Below are 25,638 nucleotides of genomic sequence, written 5' to 3' on the forward strand. Positions count from 1 at the left end.
TATTTTTCAACAGGACAATGACCCATCACACCTCCAGGCTGTGTAAGGGCTATTTGACCAAGAAAGTGAGTGATGGAGTGCTGCATCAGATGACCTGGCCTCCACAATCGCCCGACCTCAACCCAATATAGATGGTTTGGGATGAGTTGGACCTCTGAGTGAAGGAAAAGCAGCCAACAAGTCCTCAGCATATGTGGGAACTCCTTCAAGACTGTTGGAAAAGCATTCCATGTGAAGCTAGTTGAGAGAATGCCAAAAGTGTGCAAAGCTGTCATCAAGGCAAAGAATGGCTACTTTGAGGAGTCTAAAATATATTTTGATTTTAATTCTTATTTGGTTACTACATGATTTCATATGTTTTGATGTCTTCACTATTCTACAATGTAGAAAATCGTAAAAATAAAGAAAAACCTTTGAGTAGGTGTGTAAACTTTTGACTAGCACTGTAGGTGCACAACATTTGAGAGAAATAAGCTCTTTGTGCATATATACGTTTCTGGGATCTTGTATTTCAGCTCCTGAAACATGGGACCAACATTTTACATGTGGGTGTGTCTTGTTGCTCCTAACCATCTCTTATAGCAAGGCTGCAGTAGGGGTCATGGCTGTTGATCGACTGGTTCAAGCTGTTGGTCATGCTCCTAACCCCAACTCTCGCTCTCTCCATGAGTTCCTAAATACAAACATCGTCAAGTTGTCTATTTGTTTGGAGACTTCCCAGTCTGGTATTGGGCTAGTGGAGCTTGGTCATCTAATCTTGTAGGCTATTGAAATTCTCAGTCAGAGAAAGCGAAAAAATTGACATGGGCAGTAGTGAAGGAACTTGCTGGCACATGCCACCTGGTGGTGGAGTTGAAATAATGAACAAATTCACAAGATGGACTTTAACTAATTCCGGGGTAGTTGACGATCAGAATTTGTCTAGTTTTGAATTTTTTTAGTTTTATTTGTTCTGAAAACGGTAGTATTGTCAACCATCTGGTGTCTGCTTTGTAACAACGTGATTTAGTCCTACGTCATGAGAGCTGAGCAGCCTGCCATCTTATTTAGAACTACTTTAGAAACATGTCATATTTAGGAGATTATGTGCCAGACTGGTCCTGCCATCACCCATCTCATAATAGTGATGTGAGAAAAAGCACTATACACTGAGTATACTACATATTAGGATCAGCTTCCTAATATTAAGTATTAAAAATATTTAAAACAGCAGTGTTGCAGTTCTTGACACAAACCGGTGCACCTGGCACCTACCAGACCTCGTTCACAGACACTTCGATCTTCTGTCTTGTCCATTTTCCCTCTGAATGGCATACATATACAATCCATGTCTCAAGGCTTAAAAATCCTTCTATAACCTGTCTCCTCCCCTTCATCTACGCTGATTGAAGTGGATTTAACAGGTGACATCAATAAGGGATCATAGTTTTTACCTGGATTCACCTGGTCAGTCAATGTCATGGAAAGATCAGGTGCTCCTAATGTTTTGTATACTCAGTGTATGCTGCCACAGTGCCTATCATCACCACCAGAGGGCAGTCTCTTCCCATGTAATGGTGTAGTAGTCAATGGGTGGAGTACACTGTCCCTGAGTCTGTGCTGTTATCACTCATAGTCTGAGAATGGTATACCGATGTTGACTTTCTAAATCTCAACCTGACCTACCTTTTTTTTCTGTTCCTGTGTATGTAATGTTAAGATCAATTTGTTTAAGCTGCTATTTCAGACTCTGCTAGGCTACACACACAGGTCTGTAATTGGTACCAATGAGGAACATGTTTATCCAGTGCAACACCTGTGCAACATGAAAGGCTTGTCTTGTCTTATCTCCTTCCGCAAGGGGAGATCCGTGGGCTATTGTTTATATAGAGCAGCGCATGCTACTGGTTCGAGCTGAGCTCACAGTTTTACATGTGATGTTTCTTCTATGAGCAGCACTCTGCTTAGCTGACCAGACCCATGTCATTTCCTTTATCAGCACCCAGATATAGGTGAGGGACCTGGGATCTGTTTCTACTAAACGGACCAGAGACCGGGTGCACATTGCTTGTTGTGTAGAAACATGACATAACCACCATGGGGCCCTTACTGTGTGTGAGACCATGACCAGCTTCGCTGGTTTCAATAGGAGGTTTCAATAGGAGGCCCCTATTGAGGATTCTTTGATCTTCCATGTTGACGGAGCAACAGTCCCTCAATGACTTGGACCATGTTGCATAACACATCTGGAGGTTCACATTCACTCACAACATCCTGTACTAATACTATGGTACCTCAATGCATCCTCTCTTAGCACACTGGCTATATAAGTTCAAAGACGTGTGGTGTGTCACAGGATTGCGTGTGTCACAGAATTGAAATGAAAGCGAAGAGGAGAGAGGACTTTTTCTTCTTCTTTTTTTCCTCTCCTCTCCAGATCTTACATGATCTTTGGCTGGAAACAGATGGTGTTAACAGATGTGATCCTGCCCGACATCTCCAGAGTGGCGAGTGGCGTACTCGGTGGCAGAACAGACGTCAGTAGTGTCACAGAGTAGATCAGTGGGTGTAGAATCCAAACATGAAAACACAGATTCCACAGATACTCTAGCTCTGCTCTAGCTCTGGCCGTCAGACCTGTTATTACTCTAACTCTGCAGCCCTTCTCTCCACCCCTCCACCCCATCTTCACTATCTTTTTATCTCTCTTTCCCACTCTCTCTTTCACTCTGTGTCCCTCTTCTCTTCATCCGTCTCTCTCTTCTACCTCCAGTGTTTCAGGACACTGTGCTGTAAAGGACCACCCTCTCCCAGACCAGAGTATGACCTGGTGTGTATTGGACTCACAGGCTCGGGGAAGACCAGTCTACTGTCCAGACTCTGCAGTGAAGCCACAGGCAACATCGGGCCAACTACGGGTGAGACTCGCTTCACCAGAAGAAATCACTTTTCAAGTCCAAATGCTCTTTACACAGTCAGGCCTATATCACTTTTTTTTTTTTGCAGTACAGCGTTCAAGTATACCATGTACTGAAACATTTAAGCTTCATTAGTTAAGTGGTGAGCCTTCAGACATTTTCCCTACCTGCTGAAAGAACAGAATTATAAGCCTTTCACAACTCATACATGTGCTTTAGGCCTACATGTGTTGAAGATGTGCTGAATACCTTTCTCTTGCCTCTTATTAAGCAAGGTCTGCCATATCTCTGTGTGAAGCTTTACATGTCATTCTGTTTTCTAGGTTTTAGCATCAAAGCTGTTCCATTCCAGAATGCCATTCTAAACGTGAAGGAACTCGGAGGTAATTCCTTCACTTATTTTCGTTCATGATGGAAACACATTGTTCAAGATGTTGGGGTACTCAAGTTTTCTAGTTCAGTGGGCAAAACGATTTTGAAAAGTATTGGGTCATATTGTTGGACAAGTATAGATGGGACTTCCTCCGTTTCAAAATGTTTTCTCCCATTCCGTGCTAACTGAACATAACACTGGCTATGTAACCCTGGCTACACTCCAGCAATATCAGAATATCCCCATATACAGTTGAAGTCGGAAGTTTACGTACACCTTAGCCAAATACATTTAAACTCAGTTTTTCACAATTCCTGACATTTAATCAGAGTAAAGATTCCCTGTCTTAGGTTAGTTAGGATCACCACTTTACTTTAAGAATGTGAAATGTCAGAATAATAGTAGAGTGAATGATTTATATCAGCTTTTATTTCTTTCATCACATTCCCAGTGGGTCAGAAGTTTACATACACTCAAATAGTATATGGTAGCATTGTCTTTAAATTGTTTAACATGGGTCAAACGTTTCAGTTAGCCTTCCACAAGCTTCCCACAATAAATTGGGTGAATTTTGTCCCATTCTTCCTGACAGAGCTGGTGTAATTGAGTCAAGTTTGTAGGCCTCCTTGCTCGCACACGCTTTTTCAGTTCTGCCCACACATTTTCTATAGGCTTGAGGTCAGGGCTTTGTGATGGCCACTCCAATACCTTGACTTTGTTGTCCTGAAGCCATTTTGCCACAACTTTGGAATTATGCTTGGGGTCATTGTCCATTTGGAAGACCAATTTGCAACCAAGCTTTAACTTCCTGACTGATGTCTTGAGATGTTGCTTCAATATATCCACATAATTTTCCTGCCTCGTGATGCCATCTATTTTGTGAAGTGCACCAGTCCCTCCAGCAGCAAAGCACCCCCACAACATGATGCTGCCATCCCCGTGCTTCATCGTTGGGATGGTGTTCTTCGGCTTGCAAGCCTCCCCCTTTTTCCTCCAAGCATAACGATGGTCATTATGGGCAAACAGTTCTATTTTTGTTTCATCAAACCAGAGGACATTTCTCCAAAAAGTACGATATTTGTCCCCATGTGCAGTTGCAAACCGTAGTCTGGCTTTTTAATGGCAGTTTTGGAGCAGTGGCTTCTTCCTTGCTGAGCGGCCTTTCAGGTTATGTCAATATAGGATACTTTTGTAACCGTTTCCTCCAGCATCTTCACAAGGTCCTTTGCTGCTGTTCTGGGATTGATTTGCACTTTTCGCACCAAATTACGTTCATCTCTAGGAGACAGAATGTGTCTCCTTCCTGAGCGGTATGACGACTGCGTGGTCCCATGGTGTTTATACTTGCGTACTATTGTTTGTACAGATGAAAGTGGTACCTTCAGGCGTTTGGAAATTGCTCCCAAGGATGAACCAGACTTGTGGAGGTCTACAATTGTTTTTCTGAGGTCTTGGCTGATTTTCTATTGATTTTCCCATGATGTCAAGCAAAGAGGCACTGAGTTTGAAGGTAGGCCTTGCAATACATCCACAGGTACACCTCCAATTGACTCAAATGATGTCAATTAGCCTAACAGAAGCTTCTATAGCCATGGCATAATTTTCTGGAATTTTCCAAACTGTTTAAAGGCACAGTCAACTTAGTGTATGTAAACTTCTGACCCACTGGAATTGTGGGTAGATGTCCTAACCGACTTGCCAAAACTATAGTTTGTTTACAAGATATTTCTAGAGCTGTTGAAAAATTAGTTTTAATGACTCCAACCTAAGTGTATATAAACTTCCGACTTCAACTGTATACAAACCCCAAAGGCATCTAAAACAATGTTAATACATTTTTCCTTGGCTAGCTGAATGTTAGAGTCCCCTAAGATAGTAAATGTTATCGAGACCTTGAATGACACACATCCTGCATAGAGATGAGTCATCGTTATCTCTCCACTTTGATGCAGAAAGCAACATGTCGGATAGACACGACACGCAAATGAAGTAGCTAACACGTTCACTAAAATTTCACTCGCCCACTGGGTGTGTCCTTTCTGTGTTTGTTTGTATGTGTGTGTGGGGAGTGGGCCACATGACATCATTGGTGCGGACAGGGACTCTCCCTTAGTTCCAGACAGGGTTCACCTAGCTGCTGTTCTGAATCCACGTCCCAAATACCACCCTATTCCCTATTTAGAGCCGTACTTTTGACCAGGTAGAAAGTCATGTATTTTATTTAACCTTGATATAACTAGGCAAGTCAATTAAGAACAAATTCTTATTTACAATGATGGCCTAGCCCGGCCAAACTCGGACGACGTAGGGCCAATTGTGTGCCACCATATGGGACTCCCAATCACGGCCGGATGTGATACAGCCTAAATTGGGAATAGGGTGCCAATTTGGAAGCTACCTGAGGCTGGGAACATTCAGCCTCTCATCCGGCAGTTAAGAGCTGGAGACCGACAGCCCAAAAAGGACTGTTACTTACATGGTGCAGGTAGTAACAGTCCATCAAGGTAACAGTCATTCAAAGTAACAGTTCATAAATTTGGAAAAAACGATCAAAGTCGCACACTTTAATCAGTGTATTTGGCCTACTCCAAATTATTTTTCCTGTAGGGACCAAACCGATGTTTCGAAGAAGGCATGTGCTGAAATATTAAGGAAAAGACCCACCATAACGAATGTCTGCCGGCCGATGTCAGAGGCGGATGTGGTCGATAGGATGGTCACCTGCTGCTTTTAACCGTTCGTCGGGGGGTCTGTTTCATCTTTTAGTTCCGTATATCGTGGGGGGGGTCTGTTTTGTCTTTTAGTTCCGTATATCGGGGGGGGGGGGGGGGTCTGTTTTGTCTTTTAGTTCCGTATATCGGGGGGGGGGGGGTCTGTTTTGTCTTTTAGTTCCGTATATCGGGGGGGGGGGGTCTGTTTTGTCTTTTAGTTCCGTATATCGGGGGGGGTCTGTTTTGTCTTTTAGTTCCGTATATCGGGGGGGGGGGGAGTCTGTTTTGTCTTTTAGTTCCGTATATCGGGGGGGGGGAGTCTGTTTTGTCTTTTAGTTCCGTATATCGGGGGGGGGGGGGTCTGTTTTGTCTTTTAGTTCCGTATATCGGGGGGGGGGGGGGGGGTCTGTTTTGTCTTTTAGTTCCGTATATCGGGGGGGGGGGGGGGGGTCTGTTTTGTCTTTTAGTTCCGTATATCGGGGGGGGGGGGGTCTGTTTTGTCTTTTAGTTCCGCACATTTGGGGGGGGGGGTCTGTTTTGTCTTTTAGTTCCGTATATCGGGGGGGGGGGGTGTGTTTTGTCTTTTAGTTCCGTATATCGGGGGGGGGGGGGGTCTGTTTTGTCTTTTAGTTCCGTATATCGGGGGGGGGGTCTGTTTTGTCTTTTAGTTCCGTATATCGGGGGGAGGTCTGTTTTGTCTTTTAGTTCCGTATATCGGGGGGGGGGGGGGGGGGGGGGTCTGTTTTGTCTTTTAGTTCCGTATATCGGGGGGGGATCTGTTTTGTCTTTTATTTCCGTATGTCCGGGGGGGGGGGTCTGTTTCGTCTTTTAGTTCCGTATATTGGGGGGGGGGTCTGTTTTGTCTTTTAGTTCCGTATATCGTGTTTTTTTTTTTTTTTTGTCTTTTAGTTCCGTATATCGGGGGGGGGGTGTGTTTTGTCTTTTAGTTCCGTATATCGGGGGGGGGGGTCTGTTTCGTCTTTTAGTTCCGTATATTGGGGGGGGGGGGGTCTGTTTTGTCTTTTAGTTCCGTATATCGTGGGGGGGGGTCTGTTTTGTCTTTTAGTTCCGTATGTCCGGGGGGGGGGTCTGTTTTGTCTTTTAGTTCCGTATGTCCGGGGGGGGGGTCTGTTTTGTCTTTTAGTTCCGTATATCGTGGGGGGGGGTCTGTTTTGTCTTTTATTTCCGTATATCGGGGGGGGATCTGTTTTGTCTTTTAGTTCCGTATGTCCGGGGGGGGGGGGGGGGGTCTGTTTTGTCTTTTAGTTCCGTATATCGAGGGGGGGGGATCTGTTTTGTCTTTTAGTTCTGTAGGGGGGTCTGCTTTGTCTTTTAGTTCCGTATATCGGGGGGGGGGGGTCTGTTTTGTGTTTTAGTTCCGTATATCGGGGGGGGGGAGTCTGTTTTGTCTTTTAGTTCCGTATATCGGGGGGGGAGTCTGTTTTGTCTTTTAGTTCCGTATATCGGGGGGGGGTCTGTTTTGTCTTTTTGTTCCGTATATCGGGGGGGGGGGGGGGGGGGGGTCTGTTTTGTCTTTTAGTTCCGTATATCGGGGGGGGGTCTGTTTTGTCTTTTAGTTCCGTATATCGGGGGGGGGGTCTGTTTTGTCTTTTAGTTCCGTATATTGGGGGGGGGGGGGGTCTGTTGTCTTTTAGTTCCGTATATCGGGGGGGGGGGGGGGGGGGGGGGGGGTCTGTTTTGTCTTTTAGTTCCGTATATCGAGGGGGGGGGATCTGTTTTGTCTTTTAGTTCTGTAGGGGGGTCTGCTTTGTCTTTTAGTTCCGTATATCGGGGGGGGGGGGTCTGTTTTGTCTTTTAGTTCCGTATATAGTGTTTTTTTTTTTTTTTTGTCTTTTAGTTCCGTATATCGTGGGGGGGGGGGGGGTGTGTTTTGTCTTTTAGTTCCGTATATCGGGGGGGGTCTGTTTTGTCTTTTAGTTCCGTCCGTATATCGGGGGGGGGGGGGGGGGGGGGTCTGTTTTGTCTTTTAGTTCCGTATATCGAGGGGGGGGGATCTGTTTTGTCTTTTAGTTCTGTAGGGGGGTCTGCTTTGTCTTTTAGTTCCGTATATCGGGGGGGGGGGTCTGTTTTGTCTTTTAGTTCCGTATATCGTGTTTTTTTTTTTTTTTTTGTCTTTTAGTTCCGTATATCGGGGGGGGGGGTCTGTTTTGTCTTTTAGTTCCGTATATCGGGGGGGGGGTCTGTTTTGTCTTTTAGTTCCGTATGTCCGGGGGGGGGGGGTCTGTTTTGTCTTTTAGTTCTGTATATCGAGGGGGGTGTCTGTTTTGTCTTTTAGTTCCGTATATCGAGGGGGGGGGATCTGTTTTGTCTTTTAGTTCCGTATATCGGGGGGGGGATCTGTTTTGTCTTTTAGTTCCGTATATCGGGGGGGGGGGTCTGTTTTGTCTTTTAGTTCCGTATATTGGGGGGGGGGGGGTGGTCTGCTTTGTCTCTTAGTTCCGTATATCGGGGGGGGGGGGGGGTCTGTTTTGTCTTTTAGTTCCGTATATCGGGGGGGGATCTGTTTTTTGTCTTTTAGTTCCGTATGTCCGGGGGGGGGGGGTCTGTTTTGTCTTTTAGTTACGTATATCGGGGGGGGGGATCTGCTTTGTCTTTTAGTTCCGTATATCGGGGGGGGGGGGGGGGGGGGTCTGTTTTGTCTTTTAGTTCCGTATATCGTGTTTTTTTTTTTTTTTGTCTTTTAGTTCCATATGTCCGGGGGGGGGGGGGTCTGTTTTGTCTTTTAGTTCCGTATATCGGGGGGGGGGGTCTGCTTTGTCTTTTAGCTCCGTATATCGGGGGGGGGGGGGGGGGGGGGGTTTGTTTTGTCTTTTAGTTCCGTATATCGGGGGGGGGGGTCTGTTTTGTCTTTTAGTTCCGTATATCGGGGGGGTCTGTTTTGTCTTTTAGTTCCGTATATCGGGGGGGGGGGGGCTGTTTTGTCTTTTAGTTCCGTATATCGGGGGGGGGGCTGTTTTGTCTTTTAGTTCCGTATATCGGGGGGGGGGGGTCTGTTTTGTCTTTTAGCTCCGTATATCGGGGGGAGAGGGGGGGGGGTCTGTTTTGTCTTTTAGTTCCGTATATTGGGGGGGAGGGGGGGGGGTCTGCTTTGTCTTTTAGTTCCGTATATCTGGGGGGGAGGGGTCTGTTTTGTCTTTTAGTTCCCTATATCGGGGGGGGGGGCTGTTTTGTCTTTTAGTTCCATATATCGGGGGGGGGGGGTCTGTTTTGTCTTTTAGTTCCGTATATCGGGGGGGGGGGGTCTGTTTTGTCTTTTAGTTCCGTATATCGGGGGGGGGGGTCTGTTTTGACTTTTAGTTCCGTATATCGGGGGGGGTCTGTTTTGTCTTTTAGTTCCGTATATCCGGGGGGGGGGGGGGGGTCTGTTTTGTGTTTTAGTTCCGTATACCGGGGGGGGTGTGTTTTGTCTTTTAGTTCCGTATATACGGGGGGGGTGGGGGGTGTCTGTTTTGTCTTTTAGTTCCGTCACTAAATTATGAATCATTTGGTGTCTCTGGGGTTTAGGGAGACAGGACTGTGTTCTTTGAATCTGATAGGGGAGATGTTTGCAGGTCACCAGGTCATACTGGTAATGTTTCTGTTTTACTCTCTGTCTTTATCTCCCTGACAGTAGTCGTGTCTGTCTGCTAGGGATTGTAGTGTTTTTGGTTCGTCTGCCCTCTGGCTGAGATGTTTTTGGTTGGTCTCTGAGATGTTTTCGGTCTGTTCGTGGCTTTAGGAGAGATGATATGGGAGTTCAAAGCAGAGGGATTCCTCACAGCCTGTTTCCCGTCAGCGGGATGATGACATCATGCTGTGTGTGTGATCTGTCAGTCTGTGGCTGTTTCTCTATTTAATATTTGCTCAATTCCTCACATCATCTCTCCACGCACACCTCTTTCCCCAAATAAAGGTCCGAGGGGGGACCTTCTCCTCCAATACAGTTGACAAACAGGATGTGAGGAATTGTGTAAAGACAAATTGCGATAGGGTATTTGAGATATTGTCCGTCTACCAGGTCGGTGGATCGCACCAGGGAAGGATTTCTCAGCTCTGATGATTGAGTGTAGACCTGATGATCTAGTGTAGAACAGATGATCTAGTGTAGACCTGATGATCTAGTGTAGACCTGATGATCTAGTGTAGACCTGATGATCTAGTGTAGACCTGATGATCTAGTGTAGAACAGATGATCTAGTGTAGACCTGATGATCTAGTGTAGACCTGATGATCTAGTGTAGACCTGATGATCTAGTGTAGACCTGATGATCTAGTGTAGACCTGATGATCTAGTGTAGACCTGATGATCTAGTGTAGACCTGATGCTCTAGTGTAGACCTGATGATCTAGTGTAGACCTGATGATCTAGTGTAGACCAGATGCTCTACTGTAGACCAGATGCTCTACTGTAGACCTGATGATCTAGTGTAGACCAGATGATCTAGTGTAGACCAGACGCTCTAGTGTAGACCAGACGCTCTAGTGTAGACCTGATGATCTAGTGTAGACCTGCAGCCAGTCAGTTGGTGGGTAGCAGCCAGCCAGCCAGTCAGTCGGTGGGTAGCAGCCAGGCAGCCAGTCAGTCAGTCGGTGGGTAGCAGCCAGTCAGTCGGTGGGTAGCAGCCAGCCAGCCAGCCAGTCAGTTGGCGGGTAGTAGCCAGCCAGTCAGTCGGCGGGTAGTGACCAGCCAGCCAGCCAGTCAGTCGGCGGGTAGTAACCAGATGCTAGCCAGTAGCAGCCGGCCAGCCAGTCAGTCGGCGGGTAACAGCCAGCCAGCCAGTGGGTAGCGGCCAGCCAGCCAGCCTGTGGGTAGCGGCCAGCCTGCCAGCCAGCCTGTGGGTAGCGGCCAGCCTGCCAGCCAGCCTGTGGGTAGCGGCCAGCCTGCCAGCCAGCCTGTGGGTAGCGGCCAGCCTGCCAGCCAGCCTGTGGGTAGCGGCCAGCCTGCCAGCCAGCCTGTGGGTAGCGGCCAGCCTGCCAGCCAGCCTGTGGGTAGCGGCCGGCCTGCCAGCCAGCCTGTGGGTAGCAGCCGGCCAGCCAGCCAGCCTGCTGGCGTGCAGCAGCCAGCCAGCCTGCTGGCGTGCAGCAGCCAGCCAGCCTGCTGGCGTGCAGCAGCCAGTCAGTCGGCGTGCAGCAGCCAGTCAGTCGGCGTGCAGCAGCCAGTCAGTCGGCGTGCAGCAGCCAGTCAGTCGGCGTGCAGCAGCCAGTCAGTCGGCATGTAGCGGGTAGCAGCCATGCATGTATGATGTCATACCATTTGTGGAAAATGTGGTTTCTGTTATCGTCACACGTGATTGTAATGCAATATGTTTTCTGGTAAACTGGCTTGTGGTCATGTTTTCTGTTCCTCTAAAGTTACATATATACACTGAGTAGACAAAACACCTGATCTGTCCATGACATACAGTTGAAGTCGGAAGATTACATACACTTTAGCCAAATACATTTAAACTCTGTGTTTCACAATTCCTGACATTTAATCGTAGTAAAAATTCCCTGTCTTAGGTCAGTTAGGATCACCACTTTATTTTAAGAATGTGAAATGTCAGAATAATAGTAGAGTGAATGATTTATTTCAGCTTTTATTTCTTTCATCACATTCCCAGTGGGTCAGAAGTTTACATACACTCAATTAGTATTTGGTAGCATTGCCTTTAAATTGTTTAACTTGGGTCAAACGTTTCAGTTAGCCTTCCACAAGCTTCCCACAATAAGTTGGGGAAATTTTGGCCCATTCCTCCTGACAGAGCTGGTGTAACTGAGTCAGGTTTGTAGGCCTCCTTGCTCGCACATGCTTTTTCAGTTCTGCCCACACATTTTCTAAAGGATTGAGGTCAGGGCTTTGTGATGGCCACTCCAATACCTTGACTTTGTTGTCCTTAAGCCATTTTTCCCCAACTTTGGAAGTTTGCTTGGGGTCAGTGTCCAATTGGAAGATCCATTTGCGACCAAGCTTTAACTTCCTGACAGATGTCTTGAGATGTTGCTTCAATATATCCACATAATTTTCCTGCCTCATGATGCCATCTATTTTGTGAAGTGCACCAGTCCCTCCTGCAGCAAAGCACCCCCACAACATGATGCTGCCACCCACGTGCTTCATGGTTGGGATGGTGTTCTTCGGCTTGCAAGTCTCCCCCTTTTTCCTCCAAACATAACGATGGTCATTATGGCCAAACAGTCCTATTTTCGTTTTATCAGACCAGAGGACATTTCTCCAAAAAGTACAATCTTTGTCCCCATGTGCAGTTGAAAACGGTAGTCTGGCTTTTTATGGCAGTTTTGGATCAGTGGCTTCTTCCTTGCTGAGTGGCCTTTCAGGTTATGTCGATATAGTACTCGTTTTACTGTGGATATAGATACTTTTGTTCCTGTTTCCTCCAGCATCTTCACAAGGTCCTTTGCTGTTCTGGGATTGATTTGCAATTTTCGCACCAAAGTACGTTCATCTCTAGGAGACAGAACGCGTCTCCTTCTTGAGCGATATGACGGCTGCGTGATCCCATGGTGTTTATACTTGCGTGCTATTATTTGTACAGATGAACGTGGTACCCTAGGGCATTTGGAAATTGCTCCCAAGGATGAACCAGACTTGTGGAGGTCTCCAATTGTTTTTCTGAGGTCTTCGCTAATGTCTTTTGATTTTCCCATGACGTCAAGCCAAGAGGCACTGAGTTTGAAGGTAGGCCTTGAAATACATCCACAGGTACACCTCCAATTGACTCAAATGATGTCAATAGGCCTATCAGAAGCTTCTAAAGCCATGACATAATTTTCTGGAATTTTCCAAGCTGTTTAAAGGCACAGTCAACTTAGTGTATGTAAACTTCTGACCCACTGGAATTGTGATACAGTGAGTTATAAGTGAAATAATCTGTCTGTAAACAATTGTTGGAAAAATGACTTGTGTCATGCACAAAGTAGATGTCCTAACCGACTTGCCAAAACTATACTTTGTTAACAAGACATTTGTGGAGTGGTTGAAAAACGAGTTTTAATGATTCCAACCTAAGTGTATGTAAACTTCCGACTTCAACTGTAGACTGACCAGGTGAATCCAGGTGAAATCTATGATCACTTATTGATGTCACTTGTTAAATTCACTTCAATCAGTGTAGATGAAGAGGCGGAGACAGAGGGATTTTTAAGCCTTGAGACAATTGAGGCATGGATTGTATATGTGTGCCATTCAGAAGGTGAATGGGCAAAACCAAACATGTAAGTGCCTTTAAACAGGGTATGGTAGTAGGTGCCTGGCGCACTGGTTTGTGTCAAGAACTGCAACGTTGCTGGGTTTTTCACCTTCAGCAGTTTCCTATGTGTAACAAGAATGGTTCACCGGCCAAATGACATCCAGCCAACTTGACACAACTGTGGGAAGCATTGGAAACAACATGGGCCAGCATCTCTGTGGAACACTTTTGACACCTTGTAGAGTCCGTTCCCAGACGAATTAAGGCTGTTTTGAGGGAAGGGGGGGGGGGGGGGGGGGGGGGGTGTTCTTAATCTTCTGTACATGACCAAATGTATATGTACACCTGCTTGTTGAACATCTCATTCCAAAATCATGGGCCTTAATATGGAGTTAGTGTCCCCCCCCCCCCTTTGCTGCTATAACATCCTCCACTCTTCTGGGAAAGCTTTCTACTTGATGTTGGAACATTGCTGCTGGGACTTGCTTCCATTCAGCCAGAAGAGCATTATTTAAGTCGGGAACTGATGTTAGGCGATTAGGCCTGGCTCGCAGTCGGCATTCCAATTCATTCCAAAGGTGTTCGATGGAGTTGAGGATAGGGCTCTTTTCAGGGCAGTCAAGTTCTTCCACACCGATATCGACAAACCATTACTGTCTGGACCTCGCTTTGTGCAAGGGGGCATTGTCGTGATGAAACGGCAAAGGGCCTTCCCCAGACTGTTACCACAAAGTTGGAAGCACAGTATCATCTAGAATGTCATTGTATGCTGTAACATTAAAATGTCCCTTAACTGGAACTTAAGGGCCTAGCCCGGTGTTTCCACTTCATAATAACAGCACTTACAGTTGACCGGGGCAGTTCAAGCAGGGAAAAAATTTGACGAACTGACGATGACGGTGCCACGTTGAAAGTCACTCTCTTCAGTAAGGCCATTCTCCTGTCAATGTTCTATGGTGATTGCATGGCTGTGTGCTCGATTTTATACACGTCAGCAACGGGTGTGACTGAAATAGCCAAATCCACTAATTTGAAGGGGTGTCCACATAGTTTTGTACATACGAACAGTACCAGTCAAAAGTTTGGACACACCTACTCATTCAAGGGTTTTTCTTTATTTTTACTACTTTGAAAAATAACAAATATATTTGGTTTGTTTAACTTTTTTTTTGGTTACTCCATGATTCCATATGTGTTATTTCATGTCTGAACTATAGCTCACTATTATTCTACAATGTAGAAAATAAAGAAAAACCCTTGAATGAGTAGGTGTGTCCAAACTGAAACTGTACGTACATACATCTGTATATAAATAGAGCGGGAGATGAACACACACAATAGCCAGTGGTCTTATATGAGTGTATGGGAGCCTTGCTGATGTCCTAATAGCCTGTAAAACACCCCTCAGCAAGATTACGTTTGAACATTGGTTTCAACATTGTTTCTCAGGCCACGGTAGTGATGGATAGCCAAGCTCTTATGCTTGGCAGATTTTTCAGCATCTGTTCTTGAGCAATAGATTCATCTTGATAATACGGTCTAGTTAAGACTTAACTTCCTACCCCTCCTCTAACCCCCATTCCCCCCCACACAATTATTTGAGGTGTTTTGATACGTAATAGTTCATCTGTAAGCTGTTTCAGCTCATACTCCCACGCAATATTACTCAATTTCTTGAGCAGGCATATTGGTCAAGTTGGGGGATGGAGTTTTTATGGATTCTCAGAGAGAGTAGTAGGCTAATCGTCTGTAAACACTTGTAATGAGGGGCGGAGTCAGCCATAAACACGCCTGGATCGTGTTCATTAGGACAAAATGTTTTAAAGCGCTTTGCAATGGAACATTAAAACAAGCTTTTCTTGTTGGACAAGTCCAGGTAGCCCCTCCCTGTTTTGTCTGTTTTCTTCCGTTTGATTCCCTAATGAATAACACCCTAATGAGAGATGTCGGTGGGCGTGGTTAAATTACAGTCAGGTCCACTTTTCCTATAGCCCCAGAGATGGAAGAGTTAAACCATGGCCTCTTTCTCTTTTAGATTTCAGAAAAATAAGTGGTTTTTCCAGCCACACTCAGTGAGAGTAATTTAACAATGCGGGTCCTGATAATGGACCTTATTCCTACGAGGTTGTGGTTCTATTCCCCCTCTCTGTCACTCACTCTAACCAAAGCCATGCCCTGCCTGGTGAGTCTTTTGTACCCCCAAATTGTTGTGCAGAAAAGGAACCATATGTTCATTGTAAAAGAAAGTTCATTTGAACTGTGCTGTAGAGTGGCTCTCATAGGGAACTGCTTTAATGTGCTCTGAGTTGTTTCTCCTTTAAAGATAATCTTTGGTTGCGTCCCAAATTGCACCCTATTCCCTTTTTTATAGTGCACTACTTTTGACCCAGGATGCAATAGGGGTTTGGCCAAAAGTAGTGCACTATACAGGGGATAGTGTTCAATTTGGGATGCATTTTTTTTGTGTTGAACACACTTCATTTAGACAGACATGTAATTTCCCCACCGGCCCCCAGCGCAACAGAGCAGGAGGCTAAAAGTTGGCAGTCTTGAGGTCTTAAAAACACAATGCGCTATCCACAAAGATCTTATGAAAGGAGGGTAGAAGCATTTGGAAAATGTTCTCCAGACGTATTCCAATTGAAACAATGTTGAAATTCAAAGCATTTTTTCCCCTTTTCTTGCTGGAGGTCTCTGTTGCTCATAGGTCTCCATTTTATTTGCTGGATTATCAACCTACAATTGAATTATGTAGAACGAGCCTCTTGAAGCTAACGTTTAAAAAACAGTTTGGTTTTGACTGGCACTAGAGTATTGTAATAGCTTGTGACAGTGTGTTATAATTTGAAATCATACTGGAGCCAGTGCCAAGAGAACATGTGTGTGTGTTTTCATATTATGTGTGTGCTTGTCTGTGTATAGCATGTGTGGGGGCCTGTCTATCAATTGAAGGAGCTAATTTAATTGAGGTATTTGAACTGGTGGTGCTACTAATTGTGTGGGGCGTCAGTGTGCATGTGTTTGTGTGTGCGTGCGCGCGTCTGTCCGTTTGTGTGTGTGTGAGAATCCATCCCTGTGCTCATGCGCACAGCCGTCTGTCTTTTTCTCCAGGAGCAGACTCGATAAAGAAGTACTGGTCGCGGTACTACCAGGGTTCCCAGGGAGTGGTGTTCATCCTGGATAGCGCCTCCACAGACGAGGACCTGGAGATGGCCCGCACTGAGCTCCACTCTGCCCTGCAGCACCCCCAGCTCTGCACCCTGCCCTTCCTCATACTGGCCAACCACCAGGACAAACCTGCCGCTCGCACTACACAGGAGGTAGGCCGACCGCACGCACACACATACTAGTGATGCGTGGGTTGACTCATATTTTTTAACCACTAGGCTTCCTGCCGCCTCTGGCACTAATGTGCGGTTATATCCGCTGTGCGAGCGGGTTTAGGGTCATGAAATGTTGTGTGGATGAAGGACGGTCAGGTTGAATAAAGACAAAACCAATGCATAACAAATCCATGTGCAATTCATATCGATAGGCTACATTGAGGTTTTTCTTTCATTATTTTTTTCTGGCATTGGTGTGTTAGCCTAAACTTTAGGTCCTAACTGTACAACTGCCAAATGTTTTGGGAACAGGGAGGGCCAGAACAGCCTAATGTTTGGGAAAGATGTTATGTGTGATGATTTTGAGGCGCTATACAATTTCAACAATCTCATGACTGTAACTTCAAATATGGCATGTCAAGGGAACTGTACTGTTCAGATGGGTTAAATGGAATAGTAACTGAAATCTGGACACTGACTGTAGGTCTATAACCTCTCACATACCCTTAATGTTAACTCTTGCAGAATTTAAGCATTTCTTGCAGCAAGATGATACACCAAATGTACATTTTGACTCGAACAGGAGTGGAGAAATAATATTTATTTCTTTCAGCATGTTGAGAGAATGAATGCGTGGTTAGGGAAGGTGAAATCTTTATCAGCATCATAAATGCTGATTTATATTTCAACCACATAAAATATGCATCCAAGCCGAACTGAAATGTTGTGAAAAACATGTTGGGTTGTTTTCACAGATTTTAATGCCCTTAGAACTGGTCAAAATTATGTCATTTGGAAATGTTCCATGGAGTTATTGCATTTTCTACCCGGTCCCTAAATGTTTTCACTGTGCCAGAGAAGCAGAGATGAAAGAGAACTTTACCGATGTTAACTAGATTTTCACTTTCACACATATATAGCGGGGCGGTTGCGGATGGGTTGTTGACAATTGCCGGCGGGTGAACAGCTGACCCGTGCAACACACACACACACCTGCTGCACACTCCGTACAGGAGATAATTAACAATGATGGCTATAAATGCTATAGATAATGGCATAATACTTGTAATATAATGTATATCTATGGAAAACGATAGACTAGTGTCCTGTCCAGGGGGTGTACTTGTACATCAAGCTACCTCACGCTACAGAAACAGGAGATGGGCTCTTGCCCTATGGGCTGTTCTGTCTCAGACAAGGCAATTTATGGTAAGAACGCAACACTGACATACAAACTAACACCAACCTTGGGCCTGGGGATGTAGCTTCACACCCAAGTAGACCAGTTATGGTAAACACTCAGACACTGGCCTCTTTACGCACATCCTTTCCCACCTTTTGAATCCAAATCGACAAGGAATGCTGACCACCATATCCAGCAGCTAAATTGTACACATGACGTCTCAACTATGTTGTTTTTGGTTGAGTCACGTAACCAGATTGCAATCAGGTAAAGACGTCTTCCCTATACAACCAGTACACAACCTGCCTATGGGGTGATGAAAGACACGATAATGACAACGTCACTCCAACCAGTTCTGCCTGCTGGGTAAAGGCCAATAGACAGACACCATTTAGAGCACTAACTTACCCGACCTGCACTAACATCTGTTTGAGAAGAGCTTCTATAACCAAATTGCAATCAGATAAAGACAATCTAATCATACAATCGGTATAGGTCACTCTGACCATGAGGTCACCCTGACCATGAAGCCATCCCTATCTCAGCGGATCAGACTCATCATGGATACCACACCAGATTTGTTTTCAGGTTAGCCGTGCTCATGTGAACTAAACCTATTGAAGCAGCTGTCTGTTAACCTGCCTATTTTAAACAGCCAAAAAATTATAATTGCATTAAAACCTCGGCTGCGGCCAGGGGCTGGCTTTGGTCTTGCTGTGTTTTAGTTTCAGCATCAAATAGGATTTAGTCATGTAGCTATGTGTTAGTTTGCAAACACTCCTGTATGTGAAACCTGTGTAGTCCATTTATAACAAGAGTCGTAATGGGTGTGGATTTGCATCAAACCACTTCCTTTCTGACTCACACTCTCCTACCTTTCCTGTCTCTTCACTGTCCGATCCCAATAACCCCCCCCCCCCCCTCATATTGATCTGAGCTAAAAACTAATCAAACCAACAATCAAAGTTCTGGCCAAAGTTGTAAACAGGATGTACATTCCTTGTTTATATGTCTAGCAGTCATTTCCTGTCTCTCACATGACACCCTATTCCCTATATAGCCCAGTGGGCTTTGGTCAAAAGTAGTGCACTATATAGGGAATATGGCTCTGGTCAAAAGTAGTGCACAATATAGGGGATAGGGCTCTGGTCTAAAGTAGTGCACTATATAGGGAATAGGATGCCATTTAGGACATATCCCCTGTCTGTCTCAGTCCCTCATCTCTCATTTTGTTTTAATGGATTCACTTTAGCAGCTTTCACTCAAAGGACTGTATGAGACTGGGATGGGAACATTGTATTCCTGACCTGCAGCCTGCCTCAACCCCCTAACCAGACCTTCAGCCTGTCTCAACCCCCTAACCAGACCTTCAGCCTGTCTCAACCCCCTAACCCGACCTTCAGCCTGTCTCAACCCCCTAACCAGACCTTCAGCCTGTCTCAACCCCCTAACCAGACCTTCAGCCTGTCTCAACCCCCTAACCAGACCTTCAGCCTGTTTTAACCCCCTAACCAGACCTTCAGCCTGTCTCAAGCCCCTAACCAGACCTTCAGCCTGTCTCAAGCCCCTAACCAGACCTTCAGCCTGTCTCAAGCCCCTAACCAGACCTTCAGCCTGTCTCTAGCCCCTAACCAGACCTTCAGCCTGTCTCAAGCCCCTAACCAGACCTTCAGCCTGTCTCAAGCCCCTAACCAGACCTTCAGCCTGTCTCAAGCTCCTAACCAGACCTTCAGCCTGTCTCAAGCCCCTAACCAGACCTTCAGCCTGTCTCAAGCCCCTAACCAGACCTTCAGCCTGTCTCAAGCCCCTAACCAGACCTTCAGCCTGTCTCAAGCCCCTAACCAGACCTTCAGCCTGTCTCAAGCCCCTAACCAGACCTTCAGCCTGTCTCAAGCCCCTAACCAGACCTTCAGCCTGTCTCAAGCCCCTAACCAGACCTTCAGCCTGTCTCAAGCCCCTAACCAGACCTTCAGCCTGTCTCAAGCCCCTAACCAGACCTTCAGCCTGTCTCAAGCCCCTAACCAGACCTTCAGCCTGTCTCAAGCCCCTAACCAGACCTTCAGCCTGTCTCAAGCCCCTAACCAGACCTTCAGCCTGTCTCAAGCCCCTAACCAGACCTTCAGCCTGTCTCAAGCCCCTAACCAGACCTTCAGCCTGTCTCAAGCCCCTAACCAGACCTTCAGATGTTTTCTGTCATATTTAACACCAGGCTATCTTTAACATGTTCTTTGCCATAATGTACTTTTTCATTTTTCTGAGGCTTGGGTGGAAGTAGATCAAGTTTGAATGAATTGTAGTCTTGGTGTATAGTGTGAGGAGTGTTGAAATTCCTAATGTGTGTGCTTGCGGCATATGTGAACGTGTGTGGTTATGTGTATGTGTGCACTGCAGTCCACGGTGAAATGGGTCTGTATCAAGCTGGGGCTGTAGAAGGCTCCAGGGTGGAAGGGAAAGCCCAGTGCTCTAATGACCTGGAGAGTTTCACTCCACCTCCCAATACACTCATGTGTGTGTTTATACTCTCTGTGTGTGTGTATACTCTCTGTGTGTGTGTGTGTGTGTATACTCTCTCTCTGTGTGTGTGTGTGTGTGTGTATACTCTGTGTGTGTGTGTATACTCTGTGTGTGTGTGTGTGTATACTCTGTGTGTGTGTGTGTGTGTGTGTGTATACTCTGTGTGTGTGTGTGTATACTCTGTGTGTGTGTGTGTGTGTGTGTATACTCTGTGTGTGTGTGTGTGTATACTCTGTGTGTGTGTGTGTGTGTATACTCTCTCTGTGTGTGTGTGTATACTCTCTCTCTGTGTGTGTGTATGTGTGTATACTTTGTTTGTGTGTGTGTATACTCTGTGTGTGTGTGTGTATACTCTGTGTTATGGCAAGAACAGCTCAAATAAGCAAAGACAAACAGCAGTCCATCATTACTTTAAGACATGAAGGTCAGTCAATCTGGAATATTTTAAGGTCTTTGAAAGTTTCTTCAAGTGCAGTCGCAAAAACCATCAAGCACAATGATGAACCTGGCTCTCATGTGGACCACCATAGGAAAGGAAGATCCAGAGTTTCCTCTGCTGCAGAGGATACATTCATTAGAGTTAACTGCAACTCAGATCGCAGCCCAAATAAATGCTTCAAGTAACAAACACATCTCAACATCAACTGTTCACAGGAGACTGCGTGAATCAGGCCTTTGGTTGAATTGCTGCAAAGACACCACTACTAAAGGACATGATTAAGAAGAAGAGACTTGCTTGGGCCAAGAAACATGGGCAATGGACAGTAGACCAGTGGAAATCTGTCCTGAGTCCAAATGTGAGATTTTGAGTTCTAATCGCCATGTCTTTGTGAGACGCAGAGTAGGTGAACGGATGATCGTCGCATGTGGGGTTCCCACCGTGAAGCATGGAGGAGGAGGTGTGGGGGGGGCTTTGCCGTTGACACTGTCAGTGATTTATTTAGAATTCAGGCACACTTAACCTGCTTGGCTACCACAGCATTCTGCAGTGATACGCCATCCCATCTGGTTTGTGCTTATTGGAACTATCGTTTGTTTTTCAACAGGACAATGACCCAACACACCTCTAGGCTGTGTTAGGGCTATTTGACCAAAAAGAGTGATGGAGTGATGCATCAGATGACCTGGCCTCCACAATCACCCGACCACAACCCAATTGAGATGGTTTGGGATGAGTTGGACTGCAGAGTAAAAGAAAAATAACCAACAAGTGCTCAGCATGTGGGAACTCCTTCAAGACTGTTGGAAAATAATTCCTCATGAAGCTGCTAAGAGTGTGCAAAGCTGTCATCAAGGCAAAGGGTGGCTACTTTGAAAAATCTCAAATATATTTTGATTTGTTTAACACTTTTTACTACATGGTTACTACATGATTCCATGTTATTTCATAGTGTTGATGTCTTTGCTATTATTCTACAATGTAGAAAATAGCAAACATAAAGAAAAACCCTTGAATAAGTAGGTGTGTCCAAACGTTTGAGTGTGTGTGTGTGTGTGTGTGTGTACACTGCTGTTCAAAAGTTTGGGGTCACTTAGAAATGTTCTTGTTTTTGAAAGAAAAACATTTTTTTTGTCCATTTAAAATAACATCAAATTGATCTGAAATACAGTGTAGACATTGTTAATGTTGTAAATGACTATTGTAGCTGGAAATGAATGATTTTTAATGGAATATCTACGTACATAGGCCCATTATCAGCAAAGATCACTCCTGTGTTCCAATGGCACGTTGTGTTAGCTAATCCAAGTTCATTATTTTAAAAGGCTAATTGATCATTAGAAAACCCTTTTGCAATAATGATAGCACAGCTGAAAACTGTTGTTCTGATTTAAAGAAGCAATTAAACTGGCCTCTTTAGACTAGTTGAGTATGTGGTGCATCAGCCTTTCTGGGTTTGATTACAGGCTCAAAATGGTCAGAAACAAAGAACATTCTTCTGAAACTCATCAGTCTATTCTTGTTCTGAGAAATGAAGGCTATTTCATGCGAGAAATTGCCAAGAAACTGAAGATCTCGTACAATGCTGTGTACTACTACCCTTCACAGAACAGAGTAAACTATCTCTAACCAGAATAGAAAGAGGAGTGGGAGGCCCCGGTGCACAACTGAGCAAGAGGACAAGTACATTAGTGTCTAGTTTGAGAAACAGATGCCTCACAAGTCCTCAACTGGCAGATTCATTAAGTAGTACCCGTAAAACACCTGTGTGTGTATGGGTGGGTGTGCGCACGCACCACAATAGACTTTCTCTGGACGTTGTTTGACTCCGATTGTCTCAGATCAGCTGTCCCACCCTGCAGGAGGACGTTGTGCATAACACATGTATGAAACTCAATTCACCCCACCATTCCCGTGGGGTGATACTTGTCTTCCAAGATACTCCCCTCAAATATTTCACCTTCGCAACTTTTCATCTTCGCTAGGGCAATATTGGATGGAGTATCCTGAGTACATGTCTACATTAGAAGCAGATTGGGTGTGTGTACTGGCAGTATAGTATTGTTTTGTGTAGCGCTGCTGTGGCTGCCTGACAAGCAAGGCATGCACTTCATTGAATTATGGTCCCCTGGTAGACTTTTGTAACTAGATTTGTTGTAGGGGGACATTCGTTCAGTATTAGAGGTCAAATGAGCTTGAGTAAGCTCTCTTTCACTCCTGTCTTTGGGATCTGCTCTTGGAATGTCCAAGCCCATAACAGTTTGATGACCAGTAGTTATGGATGGGGGGGCTGTAGGTTAAGCTATAGTGGGGTTCACACGGTCCAGGGTCTCCATCTATATCAGGCAGGAGATAGAGCCCAGGGCCGGTTGCGTTAAACATCTTATGTGTTTTCCTTAATGTGAAATTATTCCTGATGGTAAATCCTTACCGAAGGGGGTTGAATAGAGCCCTTCAAACGTTTTCCTTAGGTGAGGGCATACTTAAGGAGTTTTACTGTAGTTTGAAGGCATGTGTTGCAGAAGAGTCTCTGGTTACCATGGAGATGACCTGATTGACTGACAACGTCTCATCAGAGATCTAGAGTCGATGTCCGTGCCCCCTCGGATATCTAATTATCATCAAACAAAAATCCCCATAAAAATCTGTCAGTTATAGCTGGAGATATCTGTTTTTTTTTTGCATTCAATGCTTCTCAATCCACTGCATCTGCCGACATCGCACTTCCGTATCTGCTGTGAAAGGTGGCAGAGCTAGAGCAGTTTGTCAGACCATGAGACATCCCGATATCGATCTTCTCACAAAATTGTCTGTAGCGTCCGAACATTTCTTTATTTTAAAATGATCCTTTAAATTAGTACTACTACACTAAACAAAAATATAACATGCAACAATTCTAAAGATTTTACTTAATTACAGTTCATACAAGGAAATCAGTCAATTAAAAATAAATTGATTAGGTCCTAATCTATGGATTTCACATGACTGGGAATACAGATGTGCATCTGGTCACAGTTACTTTAAAAAAAAGGTAAGGCCGTGGATCAGAAAACCAGTCAGTGTCTGGTATGACCTCCATTTGCCTCATGCAGGCCGATCTCCTACGCATAGAGTTGATCAGGCTGTTGATTGTGGCTTGTGGAATTTTGTTCCACTCCTCTTCAATGGCTGTGTGAAGTTGTTGGATATTGGTGGGAACTGGAACATCGTACACGTCATTTGAGAGCATCCCAAACATACTCAATGAGTGACATGTCTGGTGAGTATGCAGGCCGTGGAAGAACTGGAATATGTTCCGGGATTAATCCAATGGCATTGAGGAGTTTACCACATCAGTCACCGGTTTCATTAATAAGTACATTGACGACGTCGTCCCCACAGTGACCGTACGTACATATCCCAACCAGAAACCAAGGAGCGGGACACTAATCCAGACGCTTATAAGAACTCCCGCTATGCTCTCCGACAAACCATCAAATAGGCAAAGCATCAACTAAGAACCAAGATTGAATCCTACTACACCGGCTGTGACGCTCGTCGGAGGTGACAGGGCTTGCAAACTATCATGGATTACAAAGGGAAACCCAGATGTGAGCTGTCCAGTGACGCGAGCCTACCAGACGAATGAAATACCTAATATGTTTGCTTCGGGGCTAGCAACACTGAACCATGCATGAGAGCACCAGCTGTTCCGGACGACTGCATGATCACACTCTCCGTAGCTGATGTGAATAAGTCCTTTAAACATTTACAAAGCGGATTACCAGGACGCATACTTGGACCAGCTGGCAAGTGTTTTTACCTCTCCCTGACCCAATCTGTCATACCTACATGTTTCAAGCAGACCACCATAGTCCCTGTGCCCAAGAATGCCAAGGTAACCTGTCAAAATGACTATCATCCTGTAGCACTCACATCTGTAGCCATGAAATGCTTTGAAAGGCTGGTCATGGCTTATATCAACACCATCATCCCAGACACTCTGGACCCACTCCAATTCGCACACTGCCCTTTCCCACCAGGACAAAAGGAGCACCCCGAAGTGGTGAGGGTAGGCAACAACACATCTGCCATACTGACCCTTAAAATGGGGACCTCTCAGGGGTGCGTGCATAGTCCCTTCCTGTACTCCCTGCTTACCCATAACTGTGTGGCCGCTCACGACTCCAACACCACCATAAAGTTAGCAGACAACACAACTGTGGTAGGCCTGATCACAGATGACGATGAGACAGCCCACAGGGAGGAGGTCAGAGACCTGGCAGTGCGGTGCCAGGACAACAACCCCTCCCTCAACATCAGCAAAACAAAGGAGCTGATCCACATCGACAGGGCTGTAGTGGAGCAGGTCGAGAGCTTCAAGTTCCTTGGTGTCGACATCACTAAGGAATTATCATGGTCCACACTAGAGGTCGACCGAGTAATCGGAATGGCCGATTAATCGGGGCCGATTTCAAGCTTTCATAACAATCAGAAATCGGTATTTTTGGGCGCTGATTTGCCTTTTTTTTACACCTTTATTTAATCTTTATTTAACTAGGCAAGTCAGTTAAAAACACATTCTTTTTTTCAATGACGGCCTAGGAACGGGGCAGAACGACAGATTTTTAACCTTGTCAGCTCGGGGGATCCAATCTTGCATTGATTACATTGCACCTCACGAGGAGCCTGCCTGTTAGCGAATGCAGTAAGCTAAGGTAAGTTGCTAGCTAGCATTAAACTTATCTTATAAAAAACAATCAATCAATGACTATCATTGCTCCAATGTGTACTTAACCATAAACATCAATGCCTTTCTTAAAATCAATACACAAGTATATATTTTTAAACCTGCATATTTAGCTAAAAGAAATCCAGGTTAGCAGGCAATATTAACCAGGTGAAATTGTGTCATTTCTCTTGCGTTCATTGCACGCAGAGTCAGGGTATATGCAACAGTTTGGGCCGCCTGGCTCTTTGCAAACAAATTTGCCAGAACTTTACGTAATTATGACAACATTGAAGGTTG

At 45.2% G+C, this 25,638-nt stretch overlaps 1 protein-coding gene across 2 annotated transcripts in view; it reads left to right on the forward strand.

Moving 5' to 3' along the window:
- The window catches only part of LOC129811165 (ADP-ribosylation factor-like protein 15), a 69,634-nt gene that overhangs the window by 18,525 nt on the left and 25,471 nt on the right, over window positions 1-25,638 (forward strand). For both annotated transcript variants that reach the window (XM_055862370.1, XM_055862367.1), the window contains exons 2-4: window positions 2,753-2,897; window positions 3,221-3,280; window positions 16,283-16,491. In XM_055862370.1, the coding sequence (XP_055718345.1) occupies window positions 2,753-2,897; window positions 3,221-3,280; window positions 16,283-16,491 (414 nt within the window). The remainder of the gene's footprint in view (window positions 1-2,752; window positions 2,898-3,220; window positions 3,281-16,282; window positions 16,492-25,638) is intronic.

Source organism: Salvelinus fontinalis, chromosome 2 (genome assembly GCF_029448725.1).
Source record: "Salvelinus fontinalis isolate EN_2023a chromosome 2, ASM2944872v1, whole genome shotgun sequence".
NCBI classification, from domain to species: domain Eukaryota; kingdom Metazoa; phylum Chordata; class Actinopteri; order Salmoniformes; family Salmonidae; genus Salvelinus; species Salvelinus fontinalis.